This window comes from Sprattus sprattus (assembly GCF_963457725.1).
Source record: "Sprattus sprattus genome assembly, chromosome: 8".
NCBI lineage: Eukaryota > Metazoa > Chordata > Actinopteri > Clupeiformes > Clupeidae > Sprattus > Sprattus sprattus.
This window is the reverse complement of record NC_137927.1, coordinates 14,315,364-14,332,108: the sequence shown is the minus strand read 5'-3', so window position 1 is coordinate 14,332,108 and position 16,745 is coordinate 14,315,364. Positions and strand designations below refer to the sequence as shown.

At 40.4% G+C, this 16,745-nt stretch overlaps 2 protein-coding genes across 2 annotated transcripts; one reads left to right on the top strand and one right to left on the bottom strand.

Moving 5' to 3' along the window:
• Positions 1 to 11,062: 11,062 nt before the first annotated feature.
• Positions 11,063 to 11,980, bottom strand: LOC308369028 (protein phosphatase 1 regulatory subunit 3E; the record flags this gene model as incomplete). Its single annotated transcript, XM_080843361.1, has 1 exon — positions 11,063 to 11,980. The coding sequence occupies one exon, from the start codon at positions 11,978 to 11,980 to the stop codon at positions 11,063 to 11,065; it is 918 nt and encodes a 305-aa protein (XP_080699487.1).
• Positions 11,981 to 13,619: 1,639 nt separating this feature from the next.
• cUnh16orf46 (chromosome Un C16orf46 homolog) lies at positions 13,620 to 14,951 on the top strand (the record flags this gene model as incomplete). The annotated part of the gene is made up of 2 exons (XM_080843478.1): positions 13,620 to 13,826; positions 13,974 to 14,951. The coding sequence occupies 2 exons, from the start codon at positions 13,620 to 13,622 to the stop codon at positions 14,949 to 14,951; spliced, it is 1,185 nt and encodes a 394-aa protein (XP_080699604.1).
• Between the last annotated feature and the right edge of the window lie 1,794 nt (positions 14,952 to 16,745).

Here is a 16,745-nt window from a genome sequence, read left to right as displayed (position 1 = left end):
CAGTAAACAGACTGACCATAATGAACATGGAAGCGCCTGACTTTGGGATGCGGCAGCTCTGACAGGCAGAGCTTATTGCTCAACACACACAGCTGGGGCAGAGGGGTTGGACCAGATGGCTCATTTACAAACACTGCACACTGAAATGCAGTGAGGGCTAATGAACACACACACACACACACACACACACACACACACACACACACACACACACACACACACACACACACACACACACACACACACACACACACACACACACACACACACACATACACACACACACACACACACACACACACACACACACACACACACACATACAGTGAGAACCACTCAGGTTCACCCAAACATCAAAGCTATGCCTCAACTGATCAGTGTCCAGACCAAATGTTGTGGACATAATTAAACACATCAGAGAGTTCAAGAACACAGGGCAGGCTCAGTGTGGGGATCACTGGACCCTCCTCCAACATCACAGATAAGATATGCCACAATCGAACCTAATGCTTACAATGTTTCCACCACAAGCAACTCTGTTTACTGAAAAAGAGAGGGATGGTGGGATAGGGAAAAAATGAGCATCAACACGTTCATTATTTATGTGGCCCTGGTGCAGCGTGCCTCTAGCCTGTCAGGGCTGGTGATTAAAGGTGTCTGGCCTCTGTGGCCTCTGCTAATATAATTGGATAGTGTGTTCCACCAATTCTCAAAGGAAACCCACCCAGAGTCAGAGAAGGTGCTGATGTGAGGAGAAAACGATCAAATGAGAAAGAGAGGTGAGTGCGTGCGTGCGTGTGTGTGTGTGTGTGTGTGTGTGTGTGTGGGTGGCTGAGTGGGAGTGGGTGAGGTTGAGGGGTAGAGAGAGAGAGAGAGAGATAGAGAGAGAGAAAGCAAAGCAAAGCAAACGTGTGTTGCATTGATTTCCAATATCAGAATGTTAAACCATAGCTAGCAGAAAGGGCAGACTCACTGCTCACTGCTGTAAGTTATTGCATTTGGTCTCTGGACCTTAAAATAGCATGATTCAGAGGAATAATGCCACTCTTCACATTAGCCTGTCTCGCTACGCTTATGCAATCAGTTTAGAATACCAAGTACAATCCAAAAGCACAGAGGCTGTAATATGGTACATACCAGGGACGTGCAGTGAGGTTCGGAGCTGGTGAGGCACAGAAACCGGAAGTGATTACGTCATTTTGAGCTCTAGTTTAAACTATATAATGTATATATACATGTATATATGTCTATGGTTTTAAAATTGTCATCTGATCAGAACTGAAAAAACGTTCTTTTATTGTCTAATACCATTATTTTCAAACAATTGTTTTTGTATTGTATTATGATGAGTTATTAATAAGATATTAATAGTTGCAAGCTAGTGTATGTAGCCCTCCCACCAATGATATGGCTCATTTCATTTTGTCTGGAGAAAATATAACTACGGTGGTGGGATGCTAATTTAAATGACCATTTAACCAACTCGGACAGCTTCGAAAAAACATTTCCATATTTATTTACACAATATATTAACATGTAAACAGTTAAACACCGCATACATAGCACACAATACCAAAATGTTCTACTGGCCAGTATAATTTAAAGTTGGTGCACTTTCGTTGGAGCTCATAACCGTCAGTTTGAGGTGAAACAAAATTAATCCACTCACGATTATCAGTATAGATCAGTGGCTAGTTTAGCTCAGGATTAGCACCTACCTAGTCTGCTCACAACTTCATGGCAACTTTCCTGCAGCAACAGCCTTTAGCTTCTTTAGGTTCGTGTTGCGCATGAATATGTAGTCCCGTTGGGAAACGTGAAATACTCCAATGCAAATGTGTAATACTACTGTGTTAACTTAAAATACTTAAACGTTCTTAGTTAATTCAACATGCCTCCAGTCCTAAAGGTGGGCCAACGTCTCTCCCATTATCAATAATTTCTTTTTTGGACTGAAAGTTCAGTTTTGAGAACTGCTTCAGGTTAGCAATGCAATCCTCTATTTTCGCTGTCAAGCTCAAATAGAGAAGTGAAGAAGAAAATCCAACGTCAGATTATATACCCAACAAGTGCCCTCTCGCTCGCCACCCTTCTTGAATCCGTGGTAGTGCGTGCCTCCCTTGCAATATTTTTCAATGCGTTTTCAGCTCAACTCAAAAGGTTCTACGCTTGCGCACGCATGCGTAAAACCCAGTTTGGAGTGATTTCGCAATCCTAGGGGAGGCACTGCCTACCCTGCTCATAGACTGCAATGCATCTGCCTCCCTTGACCGCACGTCCAATGTTCATTGGCTGATCACTGGGAACCGGAAATGCTCAAATTCAGCGATTTTGATAATAAAAATGCTCGAAATGATCGGAATCATGCAGAAATGACACTCGTAACACAGATAACTAGAGAAATATGAATATTTATTTTATAATACATAAATATATATGATTATTATACAAAAAAATATTTATTTTTTTTAATATTTTTTTTTTTTACTTTTCAAAATGACAGGTGAGGCTCTGCCTCCCCTGCCTCCTATGACTGCACGTCCCTGGTACATACGGATGCTAAATGAAGGCAAAGTACCTCTGAATTCTAAGTGGACATTCAAAATATAGAAGGGGTTATATAGCTAAACAGTTGGAGAGGACTGCATTTTTGTACCAGAGTTTAGCAACTATTTTTAGGAGCATCCATTACTGTCCAAGAATGTCCTGTGTACTAGGTCTTTAAAAAAAGCAACAGGGAAAACTACTTTTAGCACCCATACCTCTATGAATGATAAATACTGTATGTGTGTATAAGAATTCATTTATATTTATTTTCCCTCATAATTTTAAAGCCATTTCCTCCCTTTCTTGTTAACCAGGGGAGTAAAAGAAGGGTTTAAAATAGAAGTGATGCTTTAATCTGTGGAAATAAATTCAGGTGAGTGCACTGAAGAGAGAGAGAGAGAGAGAGAGAGAGATAGATAGAGAGAGAGAGAGCGCGAGAGAGAGAGAGAGAGAGAGAGAGAGAGAGAGGGAGAGAGAGAGGGAGAGAGAGAAATGAGGAGGGTGATCCGTTCTGACTGCCGTCATACCTCATTCTTGTCCGAGTGAGTTTTGGATGGAGGACGCCAGGAGTGCAGCGAGGCACCACAAATACTGCGAGGGAGGGGCTGTCTGGCCTTGAGGGAGTGTGGGGCTGGATGGATGGGTTTAGGTGGAGAGAGATATCACACCGCAGCTGACATTCAGGGAGACAAGCCAACATCCACACAGTGACTCTGAGGCAGGGAGACGAAGGAGAGAAACTTGTTGGTTAGCGGTGTGCTAAGAAGCGGCCAGATATAGCATGTTGTAAAGCCTTTGATTTCAGAAGGGGTCAAATATCACTTCATTATTTACTGCTGATAGTGAGAGGAAACTCACCACACTGCTACCAATGTCCTTTCAAAAGTGTAAGGTGCAAGGTGGCACTGAATGTGACATTAAGGTATTTACCTGCTGTACTAAAAGATATGTGTATAGAAATTAAGAAATAAGCTCATATTATTTTCTTTTTCAAAAATCCTACAACTCAATGCTACTAAAAAGTTTGATTTACCTGAGAGCAGGCCAGATCTTTTAGCACATTTTAGAGTCATCTACTGTCCATATTTTCAGTTAATGCCTCATGTTCACTGTGGGCGAACCTCGCTCTGATCTGGCTACACTCTCCTGTGACTAAGCCAACTCAGTTGTCCTGCATCCTCTTTATTTTAAGATAAAACTCTTCATCATAATTTTTTTATCAGGAACTCAACCAGTTCAGCACATTACTGTAATTATAATTTAGTAACAATGAGGTTGATTGTTCTCCATACTTACAACAAAACAAAACTCCTGTTTGAAAAACTAAGCGGACATGACTGTTTTACTAAGGCAGATGGTATCAAACTGCCATCTGCCACATGAATCTGATGTGACTAAACTCCACTAAAATGAGCAATTTTTCTCTAAATAGCAACATCATAAAGGAGTATCAATTAACCATGGTTTGGACTCCGGCGGAAGTCAGACAACTTTCCCCTTTCCTGTTATGCTGTGCTAGGCTCCCTTGTCTGTATTGAAATAAAAAAAATGAAATTTTGAACGTGGTTAAAAGATGTGGCTGGGGGACCTGTAAAAGCAACACCCTGACCGGGTGGAACACGTTGTGTTTATAACATTTCCAAACAGTTTGACCGATGTAAAGTGTGAATTAAGCTGTGCAGTAGCCCTCACCTTGTCTGGGAATTCCCTGCCCCTTCACTGCATTCCATTTGTTCAGTTGGTCTGGCCAACTCTCAACGGCGCTCCACTTCAGCCACCTGATTGGACAGTCCTTTAACCAATCAGACCAACGATACTATACAACGATACAACAATCGGTAATAAAGCAAACACATATTTTTTCTGTATGAATTGTTCCAGGGCAAGTTTCTGTTCTGTTTTCAAAGAAAACTTGCCTTATCGAAGTTTTGCGGTGCTTTGGCGGCCACCATGTCCAATGTTTAAAAACTCTCCGTGCAGTAGATTTTGTAACGTAGCCGTGGTAAGTTTAAATCCGCCAATGGCGCGCCAGGTAGCCAAAAGCCAGTTTGTGATTGGCTCCAAGGATTCTGGAAATCTTGAAATGAACGGGTATGCAAACTTGGCCAGACCCAGTTCTGAGGCAAAATCAATTTGGCCGGAAGAAGTGGGGCGGGACTTCCCAGACTAGCCCTCACCATTAGCTGAACATAAATACCATCAACAAGGACACCTACGTCTGTTCAAACATCACTGTACTATGAAGCCACATTACAGGCTGGTGCAACTCAGTGCATAAGGGGAAAATGGAAAAACGGTTGAGTGACAGTCCTATCCTACTGATACATGTTGATAAAAGTTAACATTGTCAATATATTCTTCCATCGCATACTGTGGTCCTTGCTGTCGGCTGCCTGATGCCCAGAGATCCATTCTAATACACACTGCAGCACCCGGCTAAACAGAACCGGTATCGCCTTTTCTTGTGAAACTAGTCCGAACAAACTTGTCCAACGGAGCAACAGTAACTATGGGGGGAGCTTAATATTTGCGAAAAGGTTGTTTTATTTGGAATCTTGAATTAGAGGAGTTTTAGGCTAACATAATATTACATAACAGAGATGCTGCTGTTTTGAGGTTTGAAGAGAGCAGTAACAAAGGCAATGAGAGAAATTTTTCAGAACATTCATGGCTACTACATATTAGACAGAGTAAATACTGAGTAAAAGAACTCTGTAGGGAAGACAAGAAGACAGATATAACCATCTCGCTTGCATGCATTTGGATTATGTCTGTGCAATCCACTGGTCTCTAGCAGCGTGTCAGTGTTAATTAACTACTGATCAATTGCTAGTGCTAGACAGTCACAGAATCGATATTTAAATAAGGGTTTCTTGATCTAATCTGGTCACAGGTTCAAGCAGACCTTGGAGAGATACATTCTTGAATAGACCTCACTCTCCTCTGATAACCTGATCTTCATAGCCGTGTATGCCACAACCAAAATAGCAACAGTATTGAGTATTTTTTCCTCATATTGATTTGATTTTCCACTTTCATGCATCAAGTGAGTTGTGTCACAGCACCATCGATTTGAATTGCATGATGAGTGCTGCTGAGGCAGCTAATGTGTTTTAAACCAGTGACTCACGGAACAATATTTCCCAGGTGTATGGAACTGTGTTCAGGTAACCATAAGCCTTGTTTCTCTCTGGCTGCTCTGGCTCAGGTGGCTTGAATAATGGCTCTGAATTGCTCAGATTTTCTAGAGCACACTATGGACCAAACCCTGATGCTGAAGTGTGTGTGAATCAAATGGATCAAAATCATTGAATTATTTACTCAATATCAAACAATTATTGAAATGACAAACTTTTACACACCCACTGAGATCTACTGCGGTTTGACGGAGAACATCTGACTGTGTCTTCATTTCCAACAGCAGACAAAACATAAATGCTAAGGTGTACGGTGTCAGGACCTGAATCAATTTTGTACTTTAATGTCATTACAGGTTTACATTTAAAAATATGAAAATTATGTGGTACAGACATAATTACTTTGATGTACAAAACAAAAAAACCACTAGACTATTCCAGTGATAATCTTTTCTATTACAAACCAGATCTTAAAGAAAGTACATGTATATCTGTAGAAAACAGCTCTCTATCACCATTATTTTGTAACAGATGGACATTGTGTACCACTTTGCTATCTTTGCAGTGTTCATAAGTACCTTCCTGTTCTACCTGTGCCCGTCACAAAATCTGGATACCCTGATGATTAATAAAGATTATCATAGACACCATACAGACAATAAGGATACATTTATGATAAGTAGAGCTGACCTCTTGGGAAATTATATGTAACAAAATCACAAGAGTCCTTTGAAGAAGACTTTGTAATGGCCTGTCTAGTCGTTGTGGTTACAGAGAGCCAACACCCTCTACTTTGCCTTGGGAAAGAGAGATGCAGAGGTCCACAGAGGCTGATGTTATCAGATAGGAAACCAGCACAGAAATCCCCCCCTCCCCCAAGCCACAGTGGGCGTATATATCTGGCACAGCAGCACCAGCAGGGTGACACTCCGCATACTGCTGAAGGTCCCAAAGGGCACGTGACACTGGAGCCCTGCAGAGGAGACTTACAGAGCAGAACACACAAGGGAAAAGTGGTGCTTTCATTCTCCTCGCTAAATGACCTTTTCAAAGTGCAAACTCTAGTTTTTCTCTGACTTACAGCTGTATTATGTACAGTACTTATGTACAATGGCTCTGTAAATGTTTTGAAAGGGGAACACCTTTTTTTTTTTTTTTTGCTGTGAATGAGTTCCTTGTATGAATATGACTTACACAGGAGATCATGGTGTCAACACTTATCACCTGAACTGCTAAAAGTGAGGCCTGTCAGGTGTTCGAGCCCCACAAAAATAGTGCATCAACCTGATACCATTTTCAGTCCAAACATGTCAGCCAGCAAAGTTCATCCATTCACTACATTATCTTTGAATGATGTATCCTTATATCTTCACTATTTGATTATATGCTCTCTATACATGAATTCCATTATAATTAGATGTGATTCTAGACCTCAGACACACTCTTCAGTATGTGGAGACCCCTTTAAGATGCTGTCCGCGATTCAGCTTTGGTTTTGCGAAAAGTTGTTGATATTTGAGCTCAGCAGCCAATCAAATTACACCTGTCTCTTCCGTGCTGCTGAAGCACTGTGTTAATTGAATTCACTGAATCTAACATAAGCTGAATGGGATTAGAATCCCAGACTGCACCTTAAAGTGGACACATACAGTGCATACAGCCACTTCTTCCCCAACTGAGGACATTTCAGACAGAATTAATCCATTTAAGGATATGAACTGACATATGACTGACATAAAACACTGTACAAATATAAAACAAAGTCAGGGAGAGACAGTGTCAAGATGAATCAGATATCAAATCTTTGACAACTTGACAAATGTCAATTCCACTAATGGTACACAATTCTATTTATTGTCTGACACTTTTCATAAGATTCAATTATAGATAACAAGCTAAGTGACAAAATGGGCCATAAGCATTTTGAGGTCCATCACAAAAGCCTTTAATGAATGACTTAGTAAAATAGGTACATTACAAATCCACTGTAAAAGTAATGATGGTTATTTTTTGTAAGCTGTTCATGCAACAGGTAAGGTGCTGAATATAACATTTGTAAAGACAGACATCATGAAACATCCACACACTTAAGACACATGAATTTTGCATAGATACAAAAATAAAACGCACCCATAGTTTCGAAAGAATATCTGAGAAACAAAGCACTATGCAAATATCTAAACCACGTGCACAAGAGAATACAATAAAAAAAATAAACATGACAACAAAAGTGTATAAAACATGAGTCAAACACCAAAAGTAACTGGCACTACAAGTTTCTGTTAGCTACTAAGCCTCAGTAAGACATCTCTTACTCAAAACGACCAAGGTGCTTAACCTACATGGAATCAGTTCCCTCAGTTATTTAATACAATCATTCCTGCCTACTTGTCCTATCATTCAGCCAGACAAGGTGAAAAGTGCAGCTGGGGGCTAGGTAGATGTTCTACGGCCCACCAGTTTTGTATCTCGCCCACAGTGTGCAACCAAAAAAAGGAGTGATCCTCACAAGTGTCTACACAGTGCCAGCACATTATAATTAAGCACAATCCTACACATTTCATCACATTCATTACAGCCAGACCCTTAGGGTAGAGCCACCTAGGTACCTTACCACCAGGCACCATGCAATTAACTTCTGTCATTTAGTTCTGACATCTCTAACAGTGTCTCTGTTTCATTCAAGAAATGGATCACATTGATTGTTACATTTTCCATAGCCGCTATATTCACAGTAATGTGGTGACTAAAGCACAACATATTTGCTTTTGTTACCATCTTGCAATGCACTTTTTTTTACTGACAATCTGTCTTTTCCTTTACCAAGACAGTTCCTAAACCAAAACAAACAAAGGAAACAATTTATCATTTCAAGTGTGCTTCTGTGCTTACTTTTTGGCCTCAACTGATTATTCATATTGCTATCTCAGTTTATTATCCGGTCCTTTTTCAAGACTAACCAACTATGAGAAATTACACCACAGACAGAAATTGTATCACTTGATGGAAAAAGTACCTGCTGAAGGCCTATATCCCTTTTTTGGTTATGTATGGTATATATATTTATATGTTGAAGCCTGTGATACCAACATATTTTCAGCAGTCTTTGTTTTGAAAGGGTAAAATCAAGTTTCACTGATGCACAAGAATTTATAATAACATTGTCACAGCAACAGTTTAAAGTCTTCCGACCACATCTTTCCCAGGACATTTTTAGTTCCCCCCATTTTTTAAATCCTTCAGTCTTAGTGTTTAAGTTTCTGTTCTTGGCTATTTGGCAGACTGAGTCAGTTATCATAACATCTTAACATCCCACAGTAATATAAATAGTATGAAGACACAGTTGAGTATATGATGTCTTCATATTGACAGTTCCATGCCAACTTAACTGATCAAAATGTATTTCCATTGACAGCCATTTACTTGTTATTCAACTTTAAAAAATACCATAATGGATTAACTTGCCAAAACTTGCACTTACTAATGCGAGACCACCCCAGAAAACGTCAGTGTTTGGACCAGAGAAAAGAACACAATAAAAGATCCCCCAAACTTACAATGACCAAAACTGACAGAAATGAACCATGTGATCAGACTTCAAACAAGCCTTTTGATGATCAAAATGGATGATCTATGAGCAACATCAACACAAACTATTATTTTTAAGACCAGTTTAAACACAGAAATAATTCAACCAATCCATTGCACATTTTCTGGTAAATACAGAAGTGGAATAAACGCAACAGCCAGTGCCACATGCATTTGTTTGCTCACTGAAGACATTATGGCACACGGCAGTTGTTATTTACAAATACTGACAAACATTGCTTTTGTGGAAGGCAGAACTCCTTGATGAAAGGATATTACAGGTGTTTTGGAACAGACCGCAAAAATACTGCTGGAAGAATTGGAAAAACTGTCCATGACTAGGGCTACCTTGTTTAATTAAAATATCTACTAGAAAATAAAAGATTTGTAATACTGGACCCACATAAATATAGTGTTAACCTGGATTTACTGAAAGTGTGAAATTCATAATAAAAATGCACAGTCTGAGATCTGAGGTAAATAAGTCCAAAACAATGCCTGCAAACCAAGTCAAGAGAAATACCATTTCTAGAGAAATATAATTTCTGTCATGTAACTGTGTATGTTGCAGGCTCTTACACCTAAACAGCCTAGTAAAGGGCTCTCCTTGTGTGAAGAAAAATGAATTGGTAAGGCAGTAGAATGAAGCATGCTAATTCAAAGGAGTATCCCCCACCACTTTTTCTGGACCTGTCAAATCCTTTACCAGAAGACCAAAACATACATTGTGTTTACTTTGTTCACAACAGTATTGTGTCTGATAAACATATATAAGTGTAGGTACTAACACGGGTGGATTAGGATAGGATAAATTAGGATACATTTGCTGAAGGATTCATGTCAGCTCAAGAGGGGAAGACGTTACACGTTAATGATTAGCTTCAACATTTGACCGTTTATTTCCAGATGACTTAATGGTAATACAAATATTACTAGATAACCCTCGTTCTATAATTCTAGCCACAGTCCAGACTAGGTGTTCATTGTGTAAAAATGACCTGGTACCAGGATTTCATTCATCTTGGTATGAGGTAGGCTGTCAGTAGAACGCTACGGTTTTATTTTCAGTAGGCTATTGTGCAGGTCTCACGTGCACCAGACAGCCTCTCTGTATCATCCAGTTAGTACACTATGTACCAAGACAGATGTATTGTAGGCCTACTCTTCAATACAATAAGGCATATCTAAGAGTTAACGAAATATTAGTATTAATAGCTAATAATGTGATGTTGGACACTATTATGTGATGTACGGTTGTAGAGAATCGACTTGTATAGCTAAAACCCTACAGCAATAAAGTATGTATTTAGGCTACGATTTCACTGTCACGAACAGTAATTGTGTAACCATGTAGACACAAACCTTAAGGTAATATTAAATCTAGTGCAGCAGTGGAAATGTATTGTTGCACTATCTTTGAAAGATACCAGCTTGTGATGCGTGAGCTGCGCAATATGCGGTGCACGTTCTCCTCTGCACGTGAACATCTGTTACATAAAAGCCATTAAAAAGGCGTAAAACCTGAAAATTAAACGTCTCTAGGTTAACTGACGCGATGCAATGTGGAAACATTCCACTATAAATGTAATTCGTGTGTTAGGAAAATTTTGATTGCCAGAGAAGTGACGAGAACAAGCCCCATAAACGTAACCAAAGCCCTAAGCAAAATCGCCGTGTGAAATACCCAATATTTGCCTATTTACAGCAGTCGTTCAAGGTCTGTGGTAGGCTGCAGCAGGAATTTACGCGCAAAAACGCACAGTGTTACGGTGATGGCTATGCATGCTGGTTTAAATGAAGTGGATCCAACCATCCGCCCATTCCCGCGGTGGCGAAATTTTGAATTTGTGGCGTTTCACTTTATAGTTATTCCCATAATTGTTGTCCCAGTACTCGTCTCCATCGACACTGTACTTGATTGCGAATTGCAATATGCCGCCGCTCTCCAAAAAGGTTGGGACAACCATTTTAAATGAAAACTTATCTGTCACTCCATCACTGGAGAATGGGACATAGCATCCCAGACTATCCATACATGTCATCCAGTTGTTGAGAGTGTACCTCACGGCAACGCTCTTCTCGAATGAAATGTTGAGGACCCTTACAAACCCAGAGAGGCTGAAATCGTCACTCTGAACACATTCCAACAACACTTTCATCTCTTTCACTTTGTCCATAAAGTCGGGGAGAGTTCCTGGATTTGTGAACTCCATTTCCATAAAAATGGTTTGGGTAGGCACTGAGGGGAACTTGTCAAATCTGTTGAGACGAAGAGGAATCTCTCTCCTGAACTTGTTCAAAATGCGTTGTGGAACCTCCGGTATATCAGTGTCGTCAAAGTGCCTGACAGAGATCAGCTCCAAACCCAAAGAGTCTGCAAAGCGAACCTTTTTCTGACTTGAAGGGCTTCTGGTCCGGGAAATCTCAAGCTTGGCTCTCTCGGTTGGGGTTGGCAAAGACGTGCACCTGCGGCGCAGTGTTGGACTCTGTGGAGGTTTAAGGAAGCTTTCTCTACCCCTGGGTCTTTCTTCCACCACATGAAATTCCAGTGGTTCGCAGTCTCCATTAAGTTCCCCATCGCTCTCTTCTTTCACTTGGTTTACAGCTGCCAAGCTTCCGAAAAGCCCAGCTATGCAACTGTAGTTTCTCGGGATGCAGTTCTTTGGAGGCAGCATGACCACAACAGAGTGCACCGCTTCAGTTTCCATAGAAGGCTGCAGATTGGTCTAAGTGGGGTACTGCTCAGACTTTTTGGAGAGGCTGGAGGCACGTCAGGTGTCCGGTGACTTAAGCACGTGTTTGAATGTTCGTCGTCGTTCGTGACACTGCGGATTTCTGAGCCAATCTTTTCCAAGCAGCTGAGGAAGCAGCCGGCGCACAGGAACAGAGAAAATTGTCTTATAGAGGCACACCCCCTTTCATGGTCAGTGCCGACAAGGTCCTGAAAATGTAGATATTCATAAGAAAAAAATGCCATAACAGGGTAATTCTGACCATAACAGTAGTGATATGAAGGGGGAAGGTAGGTGGAAAGTGTTACACATCATTTTCAAAGAGCAAAGCGATGCCGGTACAGTCGTGCTGAAAAGGGAACACGATGTGCCGACTTGACTGTCTACTTGGTAAAATAATGTTATCACTCGGCGCTAATGTAAGACGACTTTACAACATTATTCTAAAGTAGAATTCTAGGAAAAGATATAATTTTCAAATCAATGAGCATTTGATATCACGGTTAAACTAGTAATATACTGATATACTAGTTATAGCCTGTTACAAGTAGCTTTCTGCTGTCAAAGCGCACACTGCACACCGAAACCTGAACGTACGAAATAAAAAATAGGCCTACTTATCACAAAATAATTTGCATTATTCACAGTCCAAAACTTGACCCTTTTAGTATATTCAATAACGTGGTATTAATTGTATGAACAATAAAACAATCAATTAAAATATAATTGACAAAGCCTACCAAAACACTCCAGGAAATTGAGATAATGTTTCGATATGGAAAATCACGCTGGTATTAACATGATGATAGCAACTGATACATTCTTGCAAAAATGAGGATATGCGCGGTTACTTTGTTCTGTTCTCTGCCGCGCCCCCTTTTCCAAAACGTCACATCCTCATTCAGTCCAATTGCCATAGCAACGTTCCACGCTTTACACAATGATCTTACTTTTATCGTTGTTGTGTCCTTTGGCCAGTTAAAGAGAGATAAATATTTGATGCCCTCTGTTGCCACTGCCAAATACACTGACACAGATAGCACTTGCAAGGCAGTCCCTGCTTGTTGGGGTCGTGTGTGCAAGATGTGTAACTCTGCAGGTTAGTTGGTAAGTATCCAGCTAACAGTTTCATTACGTTTTTGTACTTTTAACGGTACAAACCAAGAGGGACTAACCAAGTAGCTATAGTATCTGATGGATTAACGTTGTCTTTGCGTTTGTTACATCGTCATTTGCAGCTTTGTCTACTAAAGATGTTCATAAAATAGTCATAGCGAAACTGTAATTTTGTGAATTACTGTCCGATTGGTGAGTCAGATGGCCAAGCTTATTTTAGTAATGTTAGCATTTGTAGGATATCTAAAGTAGATTGCTAACCAAAGAAACAAAGTTAGCCATAGGTAAGTATATTAACGTACCCTACCTAACGCTACCTTGATTGTCCTTTTAGCTAAATGCCAAGCTTACATTTAATATATAACCTAGGCTATGTGGCTTGAACAGTCATCCAGGTCATGCTTATTATTGAGATGTTGCTGATGCTGAGCACCTTCATCAATGGCATAATTCCTCTAATGTTACCCTTTTAGCCACTTTCCTCTGAAAGACCATCATAATGGAGTCTTTCAGAGGCTTTGAATCAGCTTGCGTCTATGCGGTTGATGAAAAGGTCTGCATGACAGTGGATACAGAATGGGATATGGAAGAACATCAGTTATCAGACAGAGGCCTTGTCAATACACTTTTGGATGCGAGTGAAGAATGCTTAGCCAAAGACCAGGATTTAGATGCATTTGAAAACCACACTGGCTGGGAAGAAGCTGTGAGTACTTTTGTAATTCAGTGATTCTGATTCTTTTTATGGTGTTTGTGGGTTTTGAATCATAACTTTTTAGAGCATAGTATGTTAGTGTTAGCTTAATAAGGTGCTGCCTCTGGTCTTTTACTAGCCATTGTCCTTGCCCAACAGGTCCAGGGATGGGGTAGGGGCCCCTCTCTCATTAGCTTGTTCCAAATGCAAAGGAGAGGTAAGAGACCGAAGACCTGGGATGCAGACTCTCACTGTCTTCTTTGCATTGAGACAAAGATAGCAGAACTCCATGTATCAGAAAATGCAAGACATGGTCCTGAATTTTGCAGCAGACCTGAAAAAAGCACAAAGAAAACCATCCCAACCAAAGACTTAAAGACACGCCCAAGCAGCACATGCTCTGCCATTTCTTCCTACAAAGATACAGTAGAACTCCTACCAAAACAAAATGTCTTGGTAAACCCCCAAAAGGTCCCAAACATTAGTGGGCTGCTCATCAACAGTACAGCTGCTACTTGCATAGGCCTCTCCCACAAACAGGAGGATGAGTGTCCAGTGCTGGGAGACAGGTGTGCTGGAAATGTCACTCTCATCAACTGCTTTGCTGTACTGCCTCCCCTCAAAGCTTCCTCGGATAGAAATGTGAGTAGCCCAGATCACCTAAAAAGGGAAGAGCTTACCTTCGGAGCCAGCGTGCAGGACGTGGTTGAAATTTTGCAGAGAGGTGCCTCAGCTACTGCCACTGCTGGGGGGAATGGAGGTGTTGATGGCAGTGGGGAAATGAGAACAGACTCTCACCTGGACTCCAGGTCTGCTGAGGATGGTTTACACAGCTCCAGTGCCTCCAAATACTGGACATGTCAGGACAGACATCGCCTGCTGACGGCTTTCAGCATTCCCTTCACCAAGAGGTGCGACCAGCCCTTCTCCACCATGGATGACGCAATACCTCGGGTCAATTACCGCCTGGGGAGGTACCCAAAACAGGAGGACCTGGCGAGATCGCCTGCGAGGAATAACAGCGGACATAAACTCTGCTTTGGTTACAAGACCAAGACCATCAGACGGGCAGAACCTAAACTGCCTCTACTGTTTGGAACCAGGGTTGCCATCCCTGCCTCCGCTCACCGTCTCTGATGTCCTGATTGTACTGCATCTGTTGTCATGGGTCAGTCACTTGATTAAACAGAGGTTTGACTTTAGGTTATGCCTTCATAGATGATGTTCTTAGAAAATGTTAACAGTAAACTAGCACACATTTACAACTGAATTCTTAGGTGAATATTAGCATGCTTCTACACAAGTTACAAAGTTTTGGGAAACAGCATACACTATGAGTACACCATACAAATGAGTGGATATTGCAGAACTAAGGTATTTTGACACATCCATCCAGGTAGAAAACTCACAGAGAACGGACTTGCATCTGGTGAAGTCATTTTCAACTGTGAATTAAACACACAGTACCTCATAAGGATAAGACTTGCAGGTGTCAGTGACATATGAAGTTTGAAAGCTTCCTTACTTTCATGTGTCAGGGCTCAGATAGGTTTGCCCTCCTGTTACCAAGCAACCGAGTTCAATGTACATGAAACCTCAGTGTCATTAGGTGTCTGCAGGAATGCCTGTGTAAAGTTTCAGCTGTAGTTGTCCTAACATTGATGTTCCAAACCCAATGCAGAAACCCAATGCAACATTCTCCACAAGTCAGACAAACCTTTAAAACTGCTACAACATTACTGGATACAGTAATTCAATACAGTTAATTATTTAACTGTGATGGCAAGGCTCAGCCTAAATAAACATTTTGCAGTTGCAGTTTTGCCATCATTAGGTTAGGATTCTAAACAATCTTCTTACTCTACACCAGTAGTCTATCTCTGTGAATAATAATGTGACAGTGTACCTCTACAGGTGCTGTTTAGAAGTATTTGACATAAAAATCTAGTTAAAAAGGTTGCTTAACCGGTCTCCCACAATTTGGGTGTGATGACTGGTACATTGACGGTGGAATGTTAAATGCACAATTAATAAAATTAGGTCTTATTTTCCTTTCCTACAGTAAACAATAACATGCATTAATAAATGATAAATGTATTAAAACACAACTGCTATTTGTTTGTTCCCACACATAATTATGTTGAATGTAAAGAAAACTAAAGTCAATTTATATGATTTATTATGCTCATTTATTATGCTTGTGTAACAACAGAAGAACCTAGTTGACAGTTTACATGTTAAGCAAGTTAAGACACATCCAGGAAGGAAACTCAAGTGAACTCAACATCATCATGGCACAAACAAAATAGCATGCTTTCTCTGGAAAAAAAACTAAGCGCTTTAAGTAAACATTTCAAGTATAAGTGAACACAGATTTGAACAATTTGTTGAAAATGGAAACATTAACAAATATTGTTATTTCCAGTTTGTGGTCAGATCAGCATAATATATTCCTTCAAAGTTTGAGGTGGAAAGTGTGAATCCAGCTTTGGAAAATGCAGAAAATAATTACACACCAAAATGATAATACTTTTCAAGTTGAAATTCTGACCCAAACTACTATCAGAAACAAGTGTTTGTCATTTTGCTTTACATTTGATGAGGTAAATTTCACTCAAAAGAACTTGACGTGGGGCCATCCCAGTAGGATCCCTCTTTCTCTCCGTACGTATTTGCACACACACACAAAACAGTTCAATCTCAGCCTGTATGGGCACTGTGCTACTCGTATTCTAAGGTTAACAGAGATACACATAGAAATAGAATACCATTCTATATCTATGCACATAACATACATGAAAAATGACACTTGGGGACAAGTTATTGGTCAGACTCTAGTCTAAAGGGTGATTGTAATAAATAAAAAAAAAGGTGTCTCGTTTCCAATCAAGCATCTAGTATTAATCAAGTCTCTGCTGAGAAACGATGTAT